The sequence below is a fragment of the Phaethon aethereus genome, assembly GCF_964289735.1.
Source record: "Phaethon aethereus genome assembly, chromosome: 16".
NCBI lineage: Eukaryota > Metazoa > Chordata > Aves > Phaethontiformes > Phaethontidae > Phaethon > Phaethon aethereus.
Window position 1 is genome coordinate 8,908,510 of NC_138592.1, and position 25,717 is coordinate 8,934,226.

The 25,717-nt window shown below is 38.8% G+C and overlaps 1 protein-coding gene across 1 annotated transcript in view; it reads right to left on the bottom strand.

The window, feature by feature from the left end:
* Window positions 1–24,571, bottom strand: part of PTPN1 (protein tyrosine phosphatase non-receptor type 1) — a 44,211-nt gene extending 19,640 nt beyond the window's left edge. The window contains exon 1 of the mRNA XM_082007047.1: window positions 24,212–24,571. Coding sequence (XP_081863173.1) covers window positions 24,212–24,274 — 63 coding nt within the window. The 5' untranslated portion in view covers window positions 24,275–24,571. The remainder of the gene's footprint in view (window positions 1–24,211) is intronic.
* Window positions 24,572–25,717: the final 1,146 nt, after the last annotated feature.

The window sequence follows — 25,717 nt, forward strand, 5'->3', positions numbered from 1 at the left end:
ATTAGGACAGGGACAAGAAATGAGGATGTAACTTCTAGGTAACAATAAGGTCATCTAAAGATCTGGTAAATTAATAGAAAATTGCATCATACAACATTAATCTTAACAATAAGCTGCAGAATTTTAGCCAGATAAATGAAATAAAGGTAGACTTTAATACGCTTTAAAACATTTTATCTAGTGTCTCAGTTTTGCTTTCAAGTAAAATATGGTAGTATTGATTTCCTTATTAATCTCCCTCAAAAAAAGCTAGTCAGCTAGTATGCCAACTTTCTTAGAATCATAGTATCATCTAGGTTGGAAAAGACCTTTAATATCACCAAGTCCAACCATTAACCTAATGCTGCCAAGTCCACCACTAAACCATGTCCCTAAGCGCCACATCTATATGTCTTTTAAATACCTCCACCACTTCCCTGGGCAGCCTGTTCCAATGCTCGACAACCCTTTCAGTGAAGAAATTTTTCCTAATATCCAATGTAAACCTCCCCTGGCGCAACTTGAGGCCATTTCCTCTTGTCCTATTGCTTGTTACTTGGGAGAAGAGACTGACATCCACCTTCTTCCTGAGGTCAAGCAGCAAGGGGCGGGGGGGGGGGGGGGGGAGGGGGGTCGGGGAGAGAGAGAGAGAGAGAAAGGGACAGGCTTGTTTAAAAGTTCAACAACACTGTTATGCAAGGTTAAAAAAAAATGTAAAAAAAATTAAAAATCACATACTTGCAACATGGTTTTCCTAGAAAGCCCCTTGCTAATTCAGCACTATGTGGGCAATCTGGAACAGGTTGTAGCAATGCAGCATAAGCAGTGTTTCTGACACTAGTCAGCTGGTTGCAGGCACGGAAATAACCCCCCAGGAGAATGTAAACTGGGCATGATAGTATTATTAAATCATATCAGCACATGGGAAAGCATCCTTATTTCTTCTGGGCCCATTTTTATTGCAGCTAGCAAATATTATAGTTTGTTTCTCACCAGCGACCATTTTCAACATGTCTAACTGTGAAATTTAAGAATTACGAAAGTAAACCCCACAATACTTTATTGTACCCACTTCACCATGGCAGATAACCAAACACTGTAAATGCTCAATTAAACACTTGCACCTGAACTGTTCTGACAACTTGAGTAGGTACTTTCAGAAGGGACAAGGTCATAGACTTGTGTTATTTCCAAGTAATAATAGTATTATATTTATTTTGCATGTTGTCAAAAGGGAGACACTGCTGTAGAATAAATCATTGCAATTCTGCAGAACTCAGCTGTTCACAGTCTCGTATTGTTTCAACGTAATTATCTGCAATGAGTAAAAACTGATTTTTCAATTCTGATGTTTTTGAGTTGCAACAGAGCCAGGGTGATCAAAGATCTAAACTCTAATATTAGGTTAGAGAATTACATGAGACTTCTCAAGTTTCAGTAAGTTCAAAATACAGTTTTTCCTTGAAATTTATGACCCAATAACAGCAGAAGTTCAGAGTAGCTGGCAGGAACACTCTACTTCTGCTGTTTTGTAGCCATGTACTCACTGCCAAAACAGGAAACAACTGAATGGAGGGTCAGTGTAAGAAACAACTGAAGTTCCCTTCTTCACGTCCATCCCTTTTTTTTTTTCCCCCCCTCACAGATATTCAATCTGCTCCAGAAGTGCATCTTAGACATTATTGGAAGGACAGAGACTTTTGAGAAGATGAAATGGCTTTTTCTTGACAGCTGTTGTGCAAAAGAAAAGCTTTGCTATCTGTATCATCAAAGTCAGTGCCAGGAAATAAACCACAGTCTCATTAAAGTGTCAAGAGGTTCTAACTCAGTTACTCTTCTCCTACAAGAAAAATAATCACGGAGATGAGATCCAGATCTTGATTTGCCCAAACATTAGAGGTGTCCAGATAGAGAGAGCTTTGGTTTAACCTCATCTCACATAGACTGATGCATCTGACAGCCCAGATATCTACAAAACTCGTAAAGGAATTTAGTCTGTGTGGCAAATCCAGACCTTAATTTGTTTGCAGTATGGGTTTTGTCCGAGTTTAAAAATGTGTAATTTCTGGCCTGTAGGGTATTCCAGGCTTCATAAACTGACAATTGTGGATATAGAGTCCTCCTTTCCTAGTTACCTAATATTTTCATTCTGACATCCCACAAGCCACCTAATAGCATTATAGCTTTTACAGACCTACCACCACAAAACACACACACAAACACACAAAAAGCAACTGAAAAACCCAGTGAGGTAAAGACCATATATGTAGACTTTGTAGGCTTCAGGGAGGGCGAGAGGGGAGGAAGACAGACATAAAATCTCTAAGTACTAGAAGGTGGTGAGGGAGGGATAAGAAAAGTTTCTTCTCACACCTTTTCACAGCAAAACCAGATCACCGTGTGCATAAACAAGATATTTTCTAGAGTTTAGACAAGCTGCAAATCACAAGTTGCAAACTGGAAAGAAAAGGACATGAGATGCCCTTGGAACCACTGTAGATAGTTTACAGTTTCTCAAGGGGATCTCTGACTTCATGAAATAGGAACCATGGAATGACTTTTTATTTATACTCACCCAGAATCCTCTACTGTCTTTCAGAAATACTACATACAGTGTCGATAACCTCAGTTATGTTAAGAAAGCAAGACTGCACTATTGCCCCAAATTCCTCCATAATCCATTATCACAATTTAATGTTAAGATAAATGAGCTCATTTGATTAAAAATTAAATATAGAAATTAGATGATAAAATGTAAGACTCTGTTGCTTCTGAGTGCTCCTTTTCCAGCAAGGAAATTGATACAGTGAATTTCAAGCTATCTGCATCAACATCACTCCTTACTCACTGTTTCATCATTTGTAGGGGTACACTGTTCACTTTCACTGTCATTAGTCATTAATATTTTAAAATGCTTTTTTAATCAGTTGGGTTTGGTTTGGGTTTTTATTTTGGGTTTTTTTGTGGGGTTTTTTTTTTTTATATCATCAAACAGCTATGTATTTTCCCCCCTCAATTCCCTCAAAATTATGCAACTATTTTCAAACATGTGCTAGACTTTCAAATATGTAAATTCATTTATACGAGTCTCAGAAAGCAGCTCCAGTTAACATTGCAATTTGAACACTAGTGTATTAACACCAATTAACATACACTGAACACTGAAGTTCTGTATTAGAAGTTCAACGTACAAATCCACAAAGCCCAAGTCATTTATAGAGTCCAGTGTTCTGCACAGAAAAAGAAAACCTATTCTTTTTAAAAGGTTTTAGACAATCTTTTGTTTAAACAATTTCAAGGATTGTGCGAGAACAAGTGCAGAAGACTTTAGATGAAAGCTAATTAGCCTGGCTTGCACAGTTAATACCAGCTGGCTAGTTACTAGTTACCACTAGTAGCATTTGTACTCATGTACGAATTTCCAACTTTTTAAAAAATTTAATAACTGGCTTATAATTTCGTTTGTAAAAATCCACAGTAAAACTGAGATTAAAAACTTCCTAACAGCTGTCTAACAGCAGCCAATTGACACTATATCTCTCAGTAACCAGAGTCCTATTTACTAAAAGATAGAAGGCAATGCCATGTTGACATGGTTTAATCTGTAACAGTTTTATCCAAAAACCCTTTGATAGAAGGGTAAGGTATTTTTTATGTAACAGGCATTTGATCAAGCTATGAAAACCCACTTCATCTTTAGTTACAATCAGCAAACTAAAATCTAGATTTTGCTCTGAATTTAATCAGGTAATTTGATGGATGAAATCCCCAAGTCTTAACAGAAGAGAATCAAACAGACAGAAGGAATAAACTGAAGCATTATCCTTTAAGTTTTTCACTCTGTTTCAGGACCTATCATCAGGTGGTGGTTCTTTACCTGTAATGACTGACATATGGATAGCTTATTCTTGGAGCCCTGAAAACACATTTTTTTACCAGGCAGTGGCTAATTTATCTTCAGAAGAAAAGGTACTGAAATAAAGATAGGAAAACAGTGAGAATTCTTGTTCTAGATAAGCACAAACCAGTTGTAAACTTCATGACCATTACAGGAATTACCCAGAATTGTTCTTATACAGATTTAAATCTCACCTTTAAAAAAAAAAAAAAACCTTCAAGAATAAGAAAAAAGGCTTTATTATTTTCAGTCATATCAAGTGATGTCTGAACAGAAAAAAAAAAAAAAATCACTCATGCTTTGTTAATATCAGAAGTTTCACTCTGGGCAAAAATCAATATGCAGAAATTGGATCAGTCGAGCTCAACTTCCTGTAAATTGATTTCAGCACACTGAAACAAGCACTTTTAAAATCTCAAAGCAGAAGAATGTTCCTGTAAATGAACACAGGCACATATTCCATTTAATAACTTACCATCCTCTCCCATCACACAGAAGGCATGTGTGATTTGATCCATACAGGTAGAGAGCATCAGAGCATATGCTCTGGAGCAGAGACAAAAACTTGGTAATAATTATACTCCTAATTCCTGTCAGCTGTATGACAACAGTAGTAAGCAATGAAATTCGTTACCAGATCCCATCAGAAGTTGTCTTTTCCTCCCTCCTCCAGGTGTCCACTCTAGCAAACTGTCTCCTTAACTTTGATAAATACAACAGGCACCTGTGGGTTTATGGGTTGTAGTTTTGTTTGTTTGGTGGGGTGGCTTGAGTGTTTTTAAATGTCTTTCCTAATGAAACTACAGTTGCTAGCTTCTTGTCATGTATTTGAGACTTACATGTTTTAAAAAAAGATACATAAGAGATCCTTTAACTGAATCATTGTTTCAGAATTTAAACTTGGCCTGGCGTCTGAATTGACAGCAATGAAATATTTTGGATCCAACTGGCATTCTGCAATTAGACCCACTTCCATCATTACCACCACCTGAGTTCCCTCATCAGGCAACAGATTCAAGGTCTTATCAGTTAAAAGCTGAAGAGATCTTCATGGATTCTTTTTCCTTATCTCCCATTTTTGACACCAATGAATATGTCTGCCCCAAGACTTTTGGTTCTGAACACATCCTGTTCTTCTATTTAGTTGGACATGCTGGCATACTGCCCACTAAAAAGAATATAAATTTTCAGAACGTCTGGCATTTTTATTACTACTGTTAACAAGGAATCTGAGATGCTCCTAAGGTACTAGGTATTATACCAATATAGAAGGATAATATAATCTTCTGCCCAAGGACAGATTCCAGGCAGTTACTTAGTATTGGATCTACTGTCACTGCTTAAGGCCCTTTAAATCAGCTGAAGAGACTATTAACATGCTCATCTAATGCACTGTAACAGAATGACTGCAATTACCAGAAGACCCAAACATCCAAACACAGAACAAGTTCTGTGGTCTTAATAAGTAATATAACACTTGCCAAGTTTGAAAGCAAGCAGCCACTCATATCTGAGGAGCTGAAGTTTGAGTCTTCCTACTAAGCCTTAAGCTGCTTGTTTGGTTTTTTTTTTGCCAAAAGAGACTTCATTTTAGATTAGAACATATACTTCACATTCACTGAACTACAAATGAAACTTGTCTGTGGTATTTGTGTCCTTTCACCTTTTCCTGGAAAGTATGTTGACTAAAAGCCAAACAAACAGCACAGCACTTTAGCTGCTTAGTAGACAAACACCGCAGTCATTTTGCACAGGACAAATATTTTAAAGAAACAAAATAAGATTACAAATGTTATTTTTTTTTTTTAAAGAAATACCAACATTTGTGCATTTGTCTTGTCAGCAGTTTAAACTTAGAAAATTGCAGAATTATCATAGCATTATTTTTTAATCCTTTTGTAGATGACATGAGTTAAACACATCTAGATTACTAACTGGTATCTTAAAAATATTGGTCACACTAACAGTAGACTAGTCAAGTCCAGTACTCCCTATCTGCAGCAATATATGTTCATCAATAATATGCAGAATTTCTTAAAAAAACAGAATTGTCAAAGAGAAAAGGACAGGCTACAATTCCCAAGGGACCTTAATTTTGTCAAGGTCATTTTCAAATTAAGATACCTATGTGAAATAGAGATCTAATTGTCTAGCACACACCACAACTAGAAGTTACCAGAGAAAAACAAAGTCAGCGTTAGAACAACATTTTAGCAAGCCAGTGCTTTAAGTTTAAAAGATGCAGTTCCACCACAAGGTACATTTTCAGAACATGGCCCACAGAAGCAGCTCATACAGCACTTTCCTGACGTGTTTATGAAATTATCCATGAAAGCATAACACAATCAGTATCCAAAGGGTGATTCCCCAGACATTCCAATTGGTATGATGTTCCCTTCCCCAGAGAAAGGCAATTTTGCCATGAAGCCAGAGAGCAGAAGTTGACAGCACGAAGTATGAGCCCAGTACTAAACCAGAGGCCTGTCCTGGAAAAGGATCTTAATGAAAATGACAAGGTGTTTATAAAGCAGTCCCAAAACAGCAACTACAAATAAGCTGGGAACACAACCTCACCAACTAATTAGCTTTCCCTTATCTACCTAATTGAAACTTAATTAGGTAGCATCCATGAAGCATCAGGGATTTTAGTTAGGAGGAAGGCCATGAAATTACTCTGCGGAACATGTAAAGTATCTACAAAATACACAAGATCTTAGCAACACTAGTGATGTGGGTAAAATTTGCCATGTACTACAAAGTCATCACTTCTCCTAAATCCATCATTTTGCCTATCCAGTAGAGATAAAAAATTTATTTGCCAAGCTTTGGGGTATTTTATAGTTCTAATCCTAAGAAGTCAGAGAAAGAAAAGTTTTTATTGAACAGTCTCCTACTGGTAAAGTTGGGGGGGGGGTGTTCTGGACCATTTGATTTTACACCCATATATTTAGCACAAGGACAATTCCCTGGAAGGCATCTGGTTCTCTGAATAAGATTACAGGGATTTTTAACCCTGGATTCAGCAGATTGGAACATGCTTTTTACAGTTTTCAGCTTGTTCTGCAGCACTAGTTTCTGTTGGAAATGGATGATGAGGTTCAAACAGAAAAAAACATATATCTCTTTCCTGAATGGTGACATATCTGCATTAAAAGTGGTGGTCACCCAGTTATTAATAATGATGACCAAAGACAACTTAAAAATACTATTTGAGAACAGGAAGTAAGATGACCTCAGGAAATTTTGGTGTGTGCTCAAAATTAGTATTAAAAACTACGTGGAATGAGAGACAGCTACACAGACACAATTTGATCAAAAGCAAAAATTCACCAGCATCAAAGAGGTCTCACAGCAGTAGATGTGCCTGAAAACAGGAAATCTGAGTTTTTAAAGAGCTCCAGAGTTCTTCTCATATTTACTTACCTAGCTCTTTACAAATTCAGCAACTTGACTTGGCACCTTACAATACCTCCTAGAAACCACAGTCAATGCAACAAGTAATAGGGAAAGCAGGAGACTTCATACACTCCAAGATTTATCATAATTTCATTTTTGTTACGCTTTTAACACAACGTTAGAATTTGCATGCAAAGGGAAAGATAGGCTGTAATGTAAGAATACGCACACACATAATCCTTTGCAAGTTCATTAGAGACTTAAAGCTACAAAAAATATCCCTCTAGGACTTACAAAGGAAAATATCATACATTTTTTCACATTACTGCTATTGTCCTTTGGATGACCTAATGTCAAGTTTGTTGTTGTTGCTGGCATTACATTCCAGCTGGGATTTTATTCCACATAAAAATAAACATTTATGTCAACTTGGGCAGCTAAAACATTAAAGGGCTTCAATGAGAAAGACTGACCTTATGCTAGACTAGGGATTTTGATCTACCCTATTTGTTCCCAATAGCCAGTTGTGTCCTTCCTCAAGAGTAGTGCAAGTGCACCAGTTAAGGAAGTCATCCACTGAAGACAGTCAGAAGACACCTCTTGTTTGCTATTATGGATGCTACTTGTGTTCTCCAAACAGATTAGTTTTCATCCGCAATGCTCAAACTCACTAGGTTTCTAACTTAGGAGTCAATGTTTCTCACTACCATTTTAGGAATCCAACTACTTCGCTGTAATGCTCTTGGGTTGACAGCTGTGTTGGAACAACTATATATTTCTCCTTTCAGAAGGGTGGCTATTTCTCTGAGCAACTTTTTTAGTCTCTTGTAGGAATGCTTTTGTCTTCCCTCGTCCCTAGAGGCATGGGAAGAAAGTTTTAGATAGCTCCCCTACCCCATCATTAGCACTATAGAAAAAACAATTGTCATTTGAAGTGGACATCATTCAGAACCATGGGAGCCAGGCCTGGAAATCATGCATTTCCTTTATGTTTTTGGTGAGAAAGTGTTTCTAAATACAAAAGCACTTCTAGATTAATTGTAAGTGGCCTATTTTCCATGATGACACAAACCCAGAAACAAAAGTATTATTACTTAGGAATCAGAACTTCTGGAGCTTGCCTAGTTTTTATTTTCTTCATTTGAGTTGGTCTGAAAGTCTCATGAATAACAGAAGTGAAAACAGGATTGATTTGCAAGCATCATTTTCTACACCCAATGCTGGCTAAACCTAAACTCAGATCTTATCAACTGTAGTTTAAAGAACAGAGTAAGCAAGCTATTGGTTTTAACAGAAACAAATAGGAATTAAAATAGTTTTTCTAAGACCTAATTCTTATCTCAAGTTAAACTAGTTATACGTGCCTTTAGAAAGTACAGTCAAAGCAGTTCTAGACACCAGCTTGCCATATGTTATGTTAAAATTAGACTGTTTTTTTTTTAAAGCAACAAATTTATGCATGAAGTATGTCTATTCAGTACACACAGATTTTGAGGAATGCTTTTTGCTCATCCAGTAATCTTTGAAGAAAGTACCAAATAAAGCTTACTAGAAAAAAGAAACTAGTTCAGAATGTAATATCTTGACAACATCTCATAGAACTGCAAACACTTTACACAAGCTCCACCAGCATTGTTTTCCAAATTTTTATTAGTGCAATTATGTCATAGTCTGCAGAAGTACAGTTAACTGCAATGATTTTTAGATTTCAGGATAGAATTTATAGTAATTTTTACAGGATCTGTACCACGATCATATATCAAGGATCAATAGAAAAGCATTCTGAATGCAAATAGCAGCATGCAAGAAATTCTTGTATAACGGAGAAAGGTAACTTTCTTGGAGAGTAAGAAAAGGGGGAATATGTATGCTAGACAGGCTATACGTAAACCACTTACTGAAAACAACAATTACTTCATTCCAGGGCTCATGCGCCTTCCTCTGAGGAAGCTTTCAGTTTTAATTCATGATTTTAGTGTAACACAGCTCCCATGCCACCTGAAGTGTTCTGTTGTGTCTGTATATTCACAGTTTGCTTTAAAAAGTAACAAATTGGTTGCACTAAAACGTTCATTGTATCTAGTTTGCCAGTGTGATAAATACACATTAATATAATTTTAAAAAGTAATAATATGGGTACCATTGAGAACTAGAGACATTATAAGCTGGCTAAAAATAGTAATTTGAATTCCTAGCTTAGTCAGCTTGGCAGAAACAGCTGTGTTCACTGTAACCTCTAATTAGTTTGCATATTATAAGAGTTCCAAAGGTTATTTCCCTCTCAGAAACCCACTAAATTAGCCTTCACAGCACAATAGTGTAACCATATCAAATGCAACAGCAACAGATTATTCAGACTTTAGAGACTTACCACTATTTTTTCTGTAATGTTTCATTTATAAAGGCATATATTCCTATTTGATAAGGTAAAGGCAATCTCCTCTCTACCTGGAGCATTCAGAAGAGCCTGTCTTGAAAGGAAAAAAAAAAGGTCCAGTTCATAGCTGCTTGCTTATGAACATGTACTCCTTGTTTAAAGAGCTCTGAACTCTAGTTTCAGTGATCAATACACAAAAGTGTTCACACAGCTCCTGTATCTGTTCAGCAGCAGAAGCATGACACAGACTTGAACACACTTCTCAAACACAACACACCGGAACTGCCATGAAGGTTTTTTGTGAGCCCTCTGTGTTAGAAAGAGTCGCGTGGAGGTTTGGTATTTTGGAGCCATTTTTGTTCAGATGACGGAAGAAATGCATTAGTAATTAAAGGGGGGGCGTTTTTAGCCAAACTGTACGTTTCATAATATATCTTGGCCACACAGCCCAAGTTTCTGCTACATAATCTTCTGAATATGTTACATTGGTGAGACTTTCAAAATGCTGACTGTCCCACCAACAGTCAAAATATCATTGAATTTACATGGCAGACAGCGGTAAGCCAATGTTGAGCATGCCTGAATATGAATTAAAGGTCAGATTTTAAAATTAAAACATAGGTGGCTCTACCTGTACTAGATTCTTGCTCTGAAGAAACAGGTATATCAGTGATGAAGAATGAGAGATGAGGAGCAACATGCATTATCACAGTGTGTTTAAAATGGACACTCACAAAATAAGTCATATTTAATACATATAAACCAAAACCATGATGGCCTATGTCAGTTATTTTTATTTTTATAAACAGGAAAGGTAAGAGAATAATTTCTTGTAGTATATTTCTATTGGTGAAAGCATATTTTTAAATCTACTTTTTCTAGAGACAGCTATGAAAAACTACCGTAACATAAAAATCCATGTTAAAACCTTTAAAAGAACAAGCAAAGCAATACCAGTAAATGTTTAATATGAAAAAGAAAGGACTCAGTTCTAACGCAGTAAACACTGTTCATTAATTTGAAACACTGAGCAACTGCAGAGTTTAAAGCAATTTTTTTTTTTTTTTTTGTGAAGAGGTGTCACTGCATAAATTATTTCATTCGCATTGGGTACTTCAATAATCTAAAAGCTAAATAAAACTTTCTAATATATTAGCAAATGTTAAGGAAATAGTCACATCATGGCTATGATGTAGCACATATTCAGACCATGTCAGTATTATTTAGAATACTATGGGACAGGCAACAGCCATATTTCCAATTTTCTACTAATTCCATCAAAATTCTCAAAGTTATGAGCTTGTATGTAGAGGAAGTACTAAAACACACAAGAAAGGAAGTGGCAGGAATTGTTAAATAGGAAGTTGTGAACTTTGCATTACCCATTTAAAAAAAGAAAAAAGAAAAAAGTTATCTACATCTTTTTTAGTGGTAAACTTCATTTCTTTGAAGATGTTTGTACCATACATTGTTTTACTGGCTTTCCTGAGTTGTACTTTTTAAGTTAAGAGTGTGAGGGGGATTACTAGATTTATTTAGTATCAAGAAACCCTGTTCATTCAACATGATGAACCGTATGTTAAAACAGCTACCAGCTCCATAATGTAAGTGGATTTTCCTCTCGTATTCTGTTTCTTCCCTACAAATTTGGGTATAACAAAATCCCAGCAAGTTCTAATTTATGGCATAAGAATGCTTCACTCTGTTGGCCATTACTAAGAACACAGGCAACAGAACTAAAGATTTATTCTGCCAAAGCATACTCATTACACTATTACCAAAAGCTTTTTAACATTTCTAACATAATGAGATTCAAGTTTAAAGAGAATGTACAATTAACAGGATTGCACAAACCATGTTCATGCCTCTACATGCAGAGAAAAGCCAAACTCAAGCTTTGCACCTACAACTGAATCAGGAAATAGTCACACTTCAGCATACTGCCCAAATCTGTATTTGGAAACTTTAAGTAGCTGTAACTGCTTAACTACCATTCCCAGAAAGAAGTTACATGTATCCTTTCTTAAATTAATTTCATTAAAGACTGAAATTTGAAGAAACACACTGGATTACAGATTCGCATGAACAGTTTGTTTCAGTTAGGATCTGTTTAACATGGCTGTTGCTGCTATAGAATGCCCACTTCACTGTACTTACAATATTCAAATTTGGAAGGGAAAATTTTAGTGATGATAAAAAGCATACTGAATTAATTGAATGGTGCAACCTACAGGTTGCCAAGCTACTGCAATGCACACAAAAACCTGCTGAGAACAAACAGTACTGCTGAAAACAGATGTTAGATAAAGCAGAATTAGGATACTCCTGCTTTCTCACATGACTGTCTAATATGTGTTTAGGAAACCAACCTAAACTAAGCTGGTTTAATATTAAAGCTTACAGCTTTCTAAACCTGAGATGATCAGCTCACAATCTATACACCAAGGTTTTGGGGATAACTCAAACACCGATGCCATTTCCCCCACCCCCACAAACACAAGCCTACACATTTCTTCACCTGACTATATGACTGTCAGGTCACGTGCGGGCTGAATGGGCCACATGACAAATGCACAAGCGTGTTGGTTGATGCGGGGACAGAACAGATTGTCCAGCCTTTACATGGTCCCAGGACAGAATGGCTGGGCAGCTCTGCTCTACACCAAGGTTTAACAGAAGAAGCTGCACTTAAAGTTGGATGTTTATGCAACTACTTCCAGAGTAGTAAACTGTTCTAAGAAAAGAAAAAAAAAGAGAAAAATCAATAGTTTTTTGGAAAGAGAAACCCAACCCTTAAATGCTGACAGCAGAGCTGTAACATTTACTGAACTGACATTCACAGAAGTTAAGCTACATAGATCCGAGGTATGTTTCTGAGCACTTTGCTTTACTAGCTGCCCTTCACACACAAATTATTGGTATTTATAGTGCATATTAGGCCTTTAGTCACGCTGGATATTGATATTACATGTTACTTGCAATAAGCATAGTTTCTAGTGTGTGTTAGCACTTAGTTCTCACACAGCAAAGGTGAATAAAAGTGTATCTTCAGAAGAGACAATGTAAGAAAATCTACCTATGGCCAACAAGCCTGAGAACCTCCTGTGGAAAGATACAACCATTCCCTTAACCCAAAAGCAGCCATACCTTAAATGCTAAAATTTATTCTATATTTTATTATTTCTCCAAGTTGCAAAGCAATACTTTAAGACACGGACAAAACCCATCCTGTGTTACTAGAGATTGTTTTAACTATCATTGCAATGATAGAGCACTTTCACCTCCAGCTGTGCAGGTCATCTTCTCCCCATCTGAAAGCAACTGAGAGTTTAACAAACAAATGCCAGTGTTAAACAGCCACATCACATAACCAAGATAAGCTTTCAGAGACATCCTAACGCAGCACAGATTAGCACTCAGTACTCCAGTACATGAAAAAGACTGCAAAACTCAAAAAGTTAGGCCTTCAAAGGACCATCTAATCCTCCCTATGCTAATGAAACAGATTTGTGAGTGAAAGTAAGTTGCATGGGTCAGATGTGATAAACAGTTTTGCCACTTCATGCATCTACTAGTACTGCTAGTTTAAAGCAATTTGCTCCAAGAACACCAAGTGATTTAGCAAAGCCAAGGAACTATCATAACTTCTACATCTATAATGACAGCATCCCCTCTGGAAATGCACAACTCCTGTTACTTCCCAATACTCCTATTTCACAGCCCAGACACAGTGCTGTACCCAATGCAGCACATCCCACAGCTCCACTGGGCTCTTGCTCATCACGTTCCACTTCCTGCCAGCCGGAGCTAGTTATCAGTCTTGACTAAAAATGCTTTATAATTTGGTGGCTACCTCAAACCCTCATTTGCAGTCTTAGCACATATCTGGAACACTTACAGGGGAAAAAAAAAAAAGTATAAAACGCAGTAACTTCCAAACATCATTAAAAACCCCTTCACCTCTATCATATCCCTTTCTACTCCCCTGCCCCCCGAAAGACTGTTACACTGAAGGCTTCTGAGCTCTGATCCACAAATAACGGTTATTGGCTATGAGAATCACACACAAATGCCTCCTCTTACATCAATAGTGCCGAGGGCAAAGCATTTTTACTAGAATATCGGATTATTTTTCTCTAAGTATTCCAAGATAGAATTTTGCATGTAGAGAGATAGTTTTATATGGAGAACACATTATTAGCAGAGACTTTAGTACAAGAAAACCCTAAAGATGTAGACATTATTACATGAAAACAACAAATGTCTGAGTGCTCGCTCCTAACTAGGTAGCAATATTAAGTTATTTAGCTACTCTTAAAAAGATAATAAGCGCATAACAGTTTTACCACACAAAATCCCCAATCCCCACTTCATGTGGTAGAGAATTTAGCAGACACAACAGCAAATAAGGAATTTCCTGCTGTCAGTCACAGAAAAATAGCCTGTACACTGGTCTGTATAAAGCAATCGAGCAAAGCCTAGCATAATAGACTTGCTCCTAATGGAGGTTCTGAATGGTAAGCTTTACACAAATTATAAACAAGAAATCAATGACAAATAAGGCATAAGTCAGTAGTTTCCATGAAGTCTTTCTGCCTCTGCCTGTGTCTTGACAAGCTTTAAAAAGGCTTGTAAGATTAGACCTCTCCACTAATGCTCTCATGTCAGCTAATAAATCCAGTAACTTAGCAGCTGTAAAGATTTTACATATTTTCAACCTCCTGTTCCAGTCTTTCACCTCTACTGGAAACAAGACAAGCCTGATGGAGGCAGAACAAATAACCTCCAGAACCTTGCGGTACCCCCCAAAAACAACCCTATTCCTGAGCCTGCCTCCAGAGGACAGCTGACCACCTCGGGGTTTTGAACTTCAGGTTGCTTAGACCCTCCCTTTCCCCAAGCTGCAACCACCTGTGCTCACCACCCGCCGCTGCCTCTGCTTGCCTCTACCAGAGCCAGACTGCGACACGCTCTTCCATAGTTTATCTGCCTGTTAATAGGTGTCAGTTATCAGAGTGATTATTGCAGAAGAACTGAAAGCAATTGCTATCTAATGGGAAATTATTACTGAGCCAGCCATGTAATATTGCTCACTGGCAAAGCACACAACCAACCCCCGCAACTCGATACTGCATTTTTCAGTACACTACCAATTCAACCAACAGCTAATGTTGTAATATGCAAGGATAAAAAGGATGGGTTTGTTGGTTCACAACATATTGTCCTTCACATATTTACTGTATTAGTTTTGAAACAGTACAAGTCGTGAAACACTTCAGGACAATCCTGAGAAGATATCACTACTGGGAATGAAAACACTGTACAAGTTGAAACAAGATTCTTGCTGGGCCCTGCACAGTTCTAGGTAGCAACTGTGTTTTAATGTGAAAATTCTCCATTGTCAGAAGTTTAAGAAACAAGTGACAATGTTGCTTTCTAGTTTATTTAAACTGTAAAGGGAATAAACAAAAACATTTTCTAGAGTTGGGTAGCTGTCCACTCCCCCATCCTTTGCTGGTTAAAACTCTCTCCATTTTTCTTCCATTTCTGGAAGTATTCAGAAAATTTCTAAAATACGTGTATATGTATTTTGGCTGTTTAATAAGCTACATAGCATTTTTCCAGTTCTTGCTCCAATGACCCACCCTCTCCTTCTTTCCAAAAGAAGTTCCTCTTACTAAAACCTGTTGCTCGTGTCAGAGTTCTGTTTTTCCAATAGCCCCCATCTTTAGTCATTTATGCCTGCACAATGCAGAGCAAGGACATTCAATTCTACACAAGGATGGCAGTTTTAGTCCTGCTTCATGCAGCTGCAATGACTGTACAGAAGACAGTGGAAAAAGCAGGCAGTATAATGGAATTGAGATCTTCTGAACTAGTATGGGTTATTTTTCCTGTCAGAAAAAGGAAGTATACTCTTCCTTAGTCAAAGATGCATTTTAAAAATAGATTTCACATTTTACTTCCTGCGATCACATTAAAAGGTCACATTGTTTATGCTACTGTAACCTGTTACTGTGGGATTAGAAATGATATAAACAAGCAATTCTCATTCAAATGTGCACAAGGAAAGAAGGTTATGAGAACATTCCTCTTTATGTGTAGCACACTTGTTCTTCTTCCAAATAAATATAAAGAATCTGAGAAACAGAGTGTCTTTTGTAGAACAGCTCACAGCATCAAGTACTTGATGAATCAAGCACTTCACAGAAGCAGCATAAAATTCTGGGAACTTGAGATACAACAAAAAGCACCTGAAAGATCACAAATAGAACAGCTACTTTAAGTTCAAAATACTACTATTTAGTAGCATTTTTAACAAGCAATTATTTTAGTCCAAAAGTATAGTGAGCTTTCTTCCCACAAAGGACAGTTTCCTCTCTGCTTGCAGCAAGATCTGCATACCTCTACACTTGCCACTGGTACAGCATGGAAGTTTTTCTGTAATTGCATATACTAGCAGAATGCAAAGCCTGTTGTTGTTTTATTTCCTACACTGTTTTAACCTTCTTCTAAGTACAGGAAAAAGATTGTACCATATGATTCAAATCTGATTCAACAATCTCTTAACAGTTGGTGAGACAAGTAAATCTTCCTCATCATTGATCTCTTCGCCCTCAGTCCTAAATGTGACTTTTTACCCCTTGAACTATGTGTTCCCAAAGCATCCACAACAACCAAGAGCTGAGACAACTATGGAACTACTTAAAGGCCTGGATCCTAACACAGAAGGAAACCAGAGAGCCTACATACAAAGTAGAAATCCAGTTTCAGTCCCTAACAATGGAACAGGCCTCTGAAACAGGCCTTTAATGTATCAGTATGCTACTTAAGTAAATCCAATATGAGATTAATGCTGGATTCAGTGGAAAGGTTTTTTTATCTCTCTGCTTTCTTTCATGAAACATATGCCCAACTAGGAAGCAGGACTGTACAAATATTTTTTCATTCCAGAGGTTAACAAATCTGCAAATAAATAAGGTACATGTTCTACATCAGTGATACCAAAAAAAAATCTGCTTAAAAGTATAGTATAATTTATCATGCCAACAAGGACAGGTAGGAGACAGAAAGAGAGCAGATGTTAAAAACAAAAGATACCAGAAAAGAAACAGCAAACCAAAACAAAAACCACATACACACACAATTTGGGAGGAATCACATCTGACTTAGTGTTGATGATAAATATTTTTAGTTGAAAAATACAAATACTCTAGCTACAATGGTTAAAAACACAGATGTCTCAAGTAAGCTGGCTGTATTTATGTTGCTTCCACAAGTAGTTGCCCTTTACCAACTCATTACCCTACTACTTATGAATGCAAAACCAGTAACTTATCGAAATAATGTGTTTATCAGTCCATATTTTAGGATAAAGTATTGTGCAAGGTGAAAGCATATGGAAACAGAACCTACAGAATTAGAAATAAGAAAAAAATTAAAAACCTTTCCAAAAGTTTCGTATTATACTAGCTCATTTTCATTCCCAAGAAGGACATCAGATTTTTCATTGCTGTCCTATGAACCTTTCTTCTTATATGTAGAAAGCACAAACACAATTTGAAATTAGAGCAGCTATCACTATTAGCAGAATCATATGAATTTCCAAGAATCACTTCTCTTACTTTTTCTTAGTATACTATGACAGGCAAGTTGTTGAATCTTAGCTGTGTTTTGCGTGGGTGAGAGAAAAAGCACATCTAAATTCACAGGGTTTGGTAGAAAATGAATTGGCATTTGTACTACATGATCCACAAAGTGAACACACAAAGGCATTTTGATGCAGTGTCATAGTGCCTCTCCCAGCCAAACCAGCAAGGGCTTGTCTACTGGCACCAGAAAGATAAACAAAAAAATGTTTCTTGTGCAAATCAACATGAAACAAGTTGACCAACGACTAAAAAAAAAAAAAAAAAACCACAACAAACCAAACCTCAATGGCAAGTGCTATAAACATCCAAGCTTACAGATCAGATCAAGTTTATATTATTAATTCTGAACATTGCAGAGAATCTGTTTCTACATTTTCATAAACTAGCTTCTTTTTGGAAAAAATGCACACATCATTCACTAGGGCTGCACCTTCCTCTGACAGTGATATTATACACACTTCTACAGAGGTGCAGATACAAACATTCTAGTCTAGTTGAATATTTAAAAATAACAACGTTTTAAATTAATGTAATTCTGTAAAATGTCTTCACACTGACAGTACTTCAGACCAGCACCGAAGATGATAGAAAACCTTAGGCAATTCTCTAATGTTCGTCTTGTATCTCAGTTCATACTAACCTTTTTCCAAATCAGTATTCCAGAAATAAGCAAAATTAAGTAAACTTTAATACAAAATCCTACACACAGGAACATTCGAACTAGCCACTCCAGCTAAGTGGTTGGGGTTTTTTTGTTTGTTTTGTTAATTTGTTAGCTTTATGGCACAATACTAAATTTTCAAAACTTTATCAATTTGTTGTCAGTAAGCCTCCACTCAACTCACATTTTGAAAAACTTTCACTCTATACAGAGAAGTTGTCCCTTCCACTGCTGGACAGCAGGTCTCTGTTTTAACAGAGAACTAAATTGCAAGAAAGACGATGGTCACAGGAGAAAATCCTCCCATGATGTTGAATTGCCTGAAGCCTTAAAGGAGCTGAGCATTCTGTCACACAGTGCTAACCTAATTTGCGGGTACTTAAAAAAAACACAAACACACAAAACCCAAAACCCTCCTAGAAAACTACTTAATATATTATCAATAACAGAATACTGATACTGTATGCATGTTTTTAGTTCTTTCCCTTCTGTGTTACAAAAGGCATAAAAGTAATTTTGTGTTTAAAAAAAAGTTCACTAACACTTTACTGAATATAAATCTCATTTTGCATATGGTGAGACTAAAGAAAAAACTAGTTTATTTGACTATGGGAAAACAAATTCAGTGGCATATCTGGTGACTGAAACAACCCGCCCAATTCTCACATTCACTGGAGTACAAGCAATAGCATGACTTCAAGCTTTTACCCCTTTGTATAGATCTTTTTTCCTTTTGTTTGTAAACTCTCTTTCCTCCTCCACTGTCTTTTAATTAAAGGATGTACACTTTGAATCATACATGAATTCTGAATTTTAAGGAATCAGGTAGTATCCTCAGACATTTAATAAGGTTAAATTCACAATCCAAATAGATTATTATGTCATGCTAGTGACATTGATCTAAAACCTGAGAATTCATATGTTTACAAAAAAGTAGCAGTGATATTTCAGTGTAAACCACAGCTTAGAAAGTCTCAGCTAAAAAGAACCCTTGGAAAAAGTCCATCTGCAAAGCAAGTATTACAAGAAAAGATTTCATTTTAATGTTTATATGGAATGAACTGTTAATTCAAACCTACCCAGAATATTTAGTAAGTTATTTTAGTTTCAAGAATACTTGGTCTACCACTACCACATTTTATTCTCTACTTACAAGGGCTATTGCTACTTTAAATTTTACATCATTTGGCATTCTCCTTAACTGTCTGTTTCCTTCTATATATGTACCCCTACAGCACACAGAAAGAAAGAGGAATAAGTAACATGTGGAAGAACACACCAAAACCATAAAAACCTTCTGAAGGGGCTCAGAAGCAGGTGTAGCACTGTCTGCACATTGTAGGATTTCTAGACTTTTAGCAAATTATATCCTCTTAACAGTAAGCCCTAACAGGCTCCATTTTTCAATGTTCTACTTACAGCAATGCTATAGCAGAAGATTTGTATTCAAGTAATTAGATTTTAAACTCTGAAAAACAAGCAAATCTAACCGGCTCAGCAGCTCCATACAATGAGACTGGCACAATCTCAGATTTGCCATCAGTAGATACAATTGGTCTTGATTTGAAAAAGCTAGTAGTATAACTAACCAATGCAGCAGAGTGCCCTGAAACATTCTCAGTAGCACAAAACATAACTATCACTTGCAACTGAATGTAAACTCTGGTTTTCATGGAGAGGATACTGACTTTGCAAGCCACTGAGACTTAGCTACTTCATCATCGTTAGCCTCTCCCACACTTGTAGCAAGATTCAGTGGCTGTACAGCCCTGGAAAACATGGAGTATCTTTAGCTGTGCTGAAGGAAAGAAAAAAGAAACTCCCTGCAACTATCAGTTCTAAACTAGCTTTCCATAACCAGAGCCAATTAAGCTAAGCCTCAAATGAATCAACATAATGTGAATTAAAAAGTGGCAAGGAGTGCATGCAGAGACCTGCATTTTCAAGTAGCAAGAACTGGCAGAATAAAGCACAAAGATGCATTTATAATAAGTCATGCTCATGCCACAATTTATGTGCTGCAAAGAAGTTTAAAGTTTTTTAGCACCAGAGCAAAAGAGTAACCCAAATGCCTACAGACTGCAGCAGTATAGAGTCTGAACTCTCACTGCAGCTTATAAATCAAAAACACCAGTAGAACTTCCTGTTCATTTACTTTAAATACACAACACAACCACACTATTACAAGTCTACAGGGTCAACCATTTCACAGTTTACTTTCAACATTAAAATCTATCTACGTATTCTACAAATATTTTTCCAGAGATAGTGAATACATAAAAAGCTTCCCATGTTTTTTCTGTCTTGATAGAGAGGTATCCAAAATGTCCATGATAGCTTTCTATCTTCCTCCCATAATCTGAGTAAAGCTTATTAACTTTTGTAATTTGTAGTATTTTAGTTTAGAGAGTTAAGTTTAGTTTCGCTTAGAGAGGTCCGGAAAAAAAACAGTAACATTGACATTAATATTAGTTTAAAATACCCTGAAAAATTAATAAAGAAACTGAGAACAGTTATGTGTCTCTTACAGGCCTCAAACCAAACTAACCACACTTCAGCATTCCAGAACACACACAGCAGTACAGTTAGTTCTGTTTTCAGTACACTTACTTGCAAACATGTTTAAAAATCTAGACTATACCCAGTTCTTTCTTACTTTATATTTTACTGACTATAAAAGTTCTTTCTTTCTTTATATTTTACTGACTATAAAAATTAGAACAAGAGTGCACATTTTAGTTTAATTTTGCTACCTTCACATGGAAAACTGTATCATCTGTCCCCTCAGATGTTTCTGTAAAACCAAGTGTCAGCTCTGCCTCCATCCATATTGTATGGGATCTCTAGTTGAATGCTAGATCAGTAAATAATTCAGAAGTATTTTTACTCTTACTGATAAGCACATCAAAGTTAATATCATTAGCCAACATACTAAAGTCAACACATCTAGTTTATACAAACACAAGAAGCAACTCTACCTGTATTTGAGGGTTGTGTTTTTAAGATACTATCTCATTCTATCACCATGTGCAAGAAGTTAGGAACTAAAATACCCCCTACAATTCTGTAAGACTTCTGCATATAAAATTACTATTTAAAATCAGATATTGCACTCCCTGTGAACAAATGAAAATTCAATGTTCCTTTGATATTCTGGACATATTATCTTTTTCTCCCCTGCTCTTAACAGCAAGCCTAAACCATGCTTTTCTTAGCTTTGGGCTATTGCTTTTTTGTTGTGACATCTCTGGAGTGAATGCTTTTCATTCCTATTGATACTTCTAATGATATTTATGCAGGGTGCGTATCATTCACTTACCCTTAAGCATTTGTTTTCTGTTGCATACCTTTACTGCAGTATCACATTGCAAAGCTCACATTTAATCTGCTGTCCATTTTCCTTTACCTTACTGTTTTATGGAAGAGGACTTTCATTTGAATGGGCGTTTCTTAAGCTTAGATCAGGTCTCATTTTACTAGTTATCTTCAAAGTATGTTTCTCCGCAGTACAAGCAAAGGCCAGAACCAGACCAGTCCCTTTTATCGACTGGGTCTCTGAACAACCTTTACAGGATCTCATGGCTCACAGCTCTTGTAGCAAGTAAATCAGGATGAAAGTAAGGGACAGTACTGGGTATTGAAAAAAACCCAAAAACCAAAAAACAAAAACCTACAAAACAGGGAGAGCTTCATCAGTGTTCACCTTGTTTTGACCAGCTACAGCAGAGAATAGTTCCACTACAGATGCAGTGCCCAAGACATGACTGTCACAAAATCACTACCTACACAAGGTCTTCATTCCAAGATGTTTTTGTCTCCATCCTGTGATTATGTATACTTAAAAAAAAAAAATCTAAATTGTCTTCTTTCACAACTGTACCATTATCATAGCTGAACATAGCTTCCCCTCATCCAAAAAAAAAAAAAAGTGACAATTTTAACCCTTCAAAAATCACATGGCACCCAGACAACTCTCCTTGTAGCCATCCTTACAATTAGCTTCACCTCCCCGTAGTGTTCATAATTCCTCCCCTAGATGCTGTGAAGTTCTGTATCTCCAGATAACAGATTTAGACAAGAAACAAGAGGAAGTGACTGTTAGTATACTGCATTGTGCTTCACTCTGAATAGTGGTGAACAGTTTTGGATTTTTAGCAGTTACAATCGTAACACCTAGATTGTAGAAGCCTGTGGTACAATTAATTTCAGGGAACACTTTTTTCTGCACCAATAACATTCATTATTCTACTTACTCCATTCTTCAGGCAAAGCTCAGTACTTGTAGTAAAACTGCATTGTTAATGCCACAGCCCAGACATCAAAAACATGGATTATAATGAAGTACATTGTTCTTCCAGATGTACGTGATCTGCCAAGACGTCACTTTCAACAGCTGACATTTAAAAGCAGGGCGAAGTTGAGAAACTGAGTTACATGAAATAGATGCACATACTTACTAATCAATCCTAAGAAAAAAAAAACACACAAGCAAAAACCCCACCTCTTGTGCTTGTCAATAGTTGGATGCAAATCAAAGAATCACTTTAGTGTTTTTTTTTTAAGTTGAATTTTAGTCCTCAATCAAACCTCACGCTGTGCCACAGTCTGAGCAGGCCACTGAGTCACATCATTCACAGAATGTAGGACAAGAATATCACTGAATGCTGATCCCACATTGAAAATATGCCACAGTCCCTCATTCTCCTGATACAATTTAATTACAGAAGTGAAATGTAACTGTAGAAATATACCACCTCCATTACAGAGCTATATTAAAATCATTTCCTGAGCACTAAGCCTGCAACATACAAAATCATCAAGAAGAGTTTAGCAAAAACATAACGTCATATACGCACATGACTTTCAACTGATAGAGTTAGCAAGCACTGAAACTGTGCAGGAAATGAAATACTCTAACAAAAAATGGACCTTCTGAAAAGCACACTGAAAATTTCATGCTTATAATCCAATTACCAAACAACTGGAGATGTTCACCCTGCAAACTACCACTTTTAAAACTTGCCTGCTGTGATTCTGAAAATGGAGTTCATCTATTTCACTTCTATAAAACTCACCTTCTTCTTTTAGATGGCTATTGCCAGAGAAATTCATAGTGAAAGGGAAGCAAAGCCCAACTTCTATGTTGCAAATATGAACTTAAAACTCATCAGTTTATGCAATATACCAGCTTAAACATTCAAATGGATTTTACAGTAATGCTTCCTGATCTGACTGAATGCATCCGCCCAACTGCTCACGTACTTCACCTTCTACTAAATTTCATTTTGGATAAATGCACAAATAACTTTTTAAAGAGAAAAGCCCTAATTTCTGTTGCTTGTATCTGCGAAGCTGGATCCAGCTGGGAAATATTCTTACAAGCATTCACGTTTGCCGTCCAGGCTTTTAAAATGTCACAAAAAATTTAAATGCAGTAAAAGAAATAATAAAAAATAGCACCAGATAACTGTACAAGTATTACTAACAAGCTGTTTTCAGGCTCTGTTCTATTATTAAAGTGGCTGAAAAGCTAGGTGCATGCAATGCTGCCCATCATTGTTTTTCTGTAAAAAAAAAAAAAAAAAAAGACAAATACGATCCTCAGACTTAATCCCTCAAGGTTAGGAAAGGGGCAGTTTTAAAAGGTTACTGAGACTTCATGTGCGTGCTCAGCTCCAAGCGGAATCTGGATCGAGAACAAGAGCCTGGCTGAGGGATCCCGCAGAGGAAGCTCCTTCCAGGCTGGCTGCGCAGAGCGAGGTGCTGCCCCCGCTACCCCGGGTAGGCCCGCAAAGGCAGGGCGGCACGCAGGAGGCCCCCGCCCCGCCGCGGAGCGGGGTCCCCGGGGCACGGCGGTGCCGCCGCGGGGGGTGGCGGCGCCCGGCTCCCCCAGCCCGGGCGAGTCCGAGGAGAAGGACCCGAAGGGGGCTTTGCGCTCCGGGGGGAGAGCGGGACCTCCCTCTGCTCCGTCAGCGCCGGGCGAAAGGGGAAGGGGGGCACAGCGGAGCGGCGGGCCAGCCCGCGGCTTGCTGCGGGAGGGCAGGGGGAAGGGAAAGCTCCGACCTAGAGAGAGGGGCGGCGGACACCAGCGCTACCCGCGCTGGGCCCTCAGCAGCTGCGGCACACACACGCCGCGGGGCTGGGGGGAAGCAGAACCAGGCGGCAGCAGAGAGAGGGTGAGGGAAGGAGCGCTCCCCGCCTTCAGCGCCGGGGCTGCGGGCAGAGTCGGGCCGGCGGCTGCCCCTCACCTGGTAGATGGCGGCCCAGCTGGCGGCCTGGTCGAGCCGGTGGAACTCCTTCTCGATCTCCATGGTGGGGGCACCGCGCCAGGCCTGGCCCCCCGGCGCCGCTCCCGCCCGCCACTCCGGCAGCTCCCGCTCCCGCTGCTCCCGAGGCCGCGGCTGCCTGCTCTGCCTGTCACCCCTCCCTTCTCCCCGCCGGAACTACGCAGCCCGCCCCGCCGACGCGACGTCCGGGGCGGTGGGAGAGTGGGCGCGCGGGTAGCGCGCGGCGCCGGCGGGCTGTAACGGTCGCTGCGGGCGCGAGCGTCCGGGGAGGGGGGAGGAAGGGGCGCGTGGGGGCCACCTCAGGCAGGGGAGGCAGCGCCTCGCCCCCCCGCCACGGGCGCGGGGTGCTGCCGTCCCCTCGGGCTCCTGAGGCGACGGTCCGGCGGAGAGCTGCTCTCGGCGGCAAACGGGGCGGGCTCGGGCGCCTTCTGCCCCTCAGCATCCGCGCCGCCACCCCAGCCGTCCCGCCCGGGGCCGCAGTGACAGGTAGGGCGGCCCCGGTAGGGCTGAGGGGCCGCAGGTTGGAGGTGGCAGCGGGGAGTCCCGGCCTGTGCTCGGCAGCGGGATCTGGCTGGGGAAACGGCGGACGGAGCCATTGGTTGTCGCTCTTCAGCCCCCAGGCTAGCGTCTGCTGGTTTCTGAGCTGTGAGGGAGTGCTTGAATCGTGTTTTCACGCTCTTCGCCTGCGGCAAGAGGGTCAGAAATTTTGTAAACATTCTCAAGCGGCCATCTGATTGCAGAGGAAGGGCTATAGGGCAAACGGCAGTCTGGCGGCAGGTGCCTGCTGTGGCAGTGCAGAGTACTTGGATGTATGTGCATCCCCACTTCAGAGGTGGGGAAGAAAACTGTATTTTCTCTCAGTGTAGTCAGAAGATGGAGGGTTTATTTTTCACTCTCACACAGTCTCCTGAAGGAAATTTATTTCTCTTGGTTGTCCCATACCCTTTGATTTAGAGGAATGTGTAGTGTGACAAGCTCCAAATGGAGTTTAATCATCTGTCCTCGGCTCTTGGCCTACTGCTCTGAAATGGCCGTTACTATCAAGGTGCTATAGTCCCATCCCAAGAGGTAAACATATGTCATTCTATCCTGCCTTTCTCATAAAGCAATGCTAAATTAAGTTTTAGCGTACATATGTCGTATTGGAGAGCCAGTGTCTTTCTTCCTGAGCTTCAAGAGCAGACGTTCCAAACGTGGACGTAGTTATCCCATGTAGAATACTAGAGCACACTTTTTTCCCAACGCGAGGAATTTTGCTCCTGTCAGCTAGCTTCTGTTCGTTAGATTACTGTTTCTTGGGCTTTTAGAGCATACTACTGCTTCTGAGGGCTGGTGCAGGCCTGGTGTGCCTGGTATCCCTGGAGCACAAACACTGACCCAAAATAAGGTTGTGAGAGTGTTTTTGTAGGATCAACATTTTTCATGAGTGAATTTGATTATAAATACCCTAAGCACAGTATGGATTGA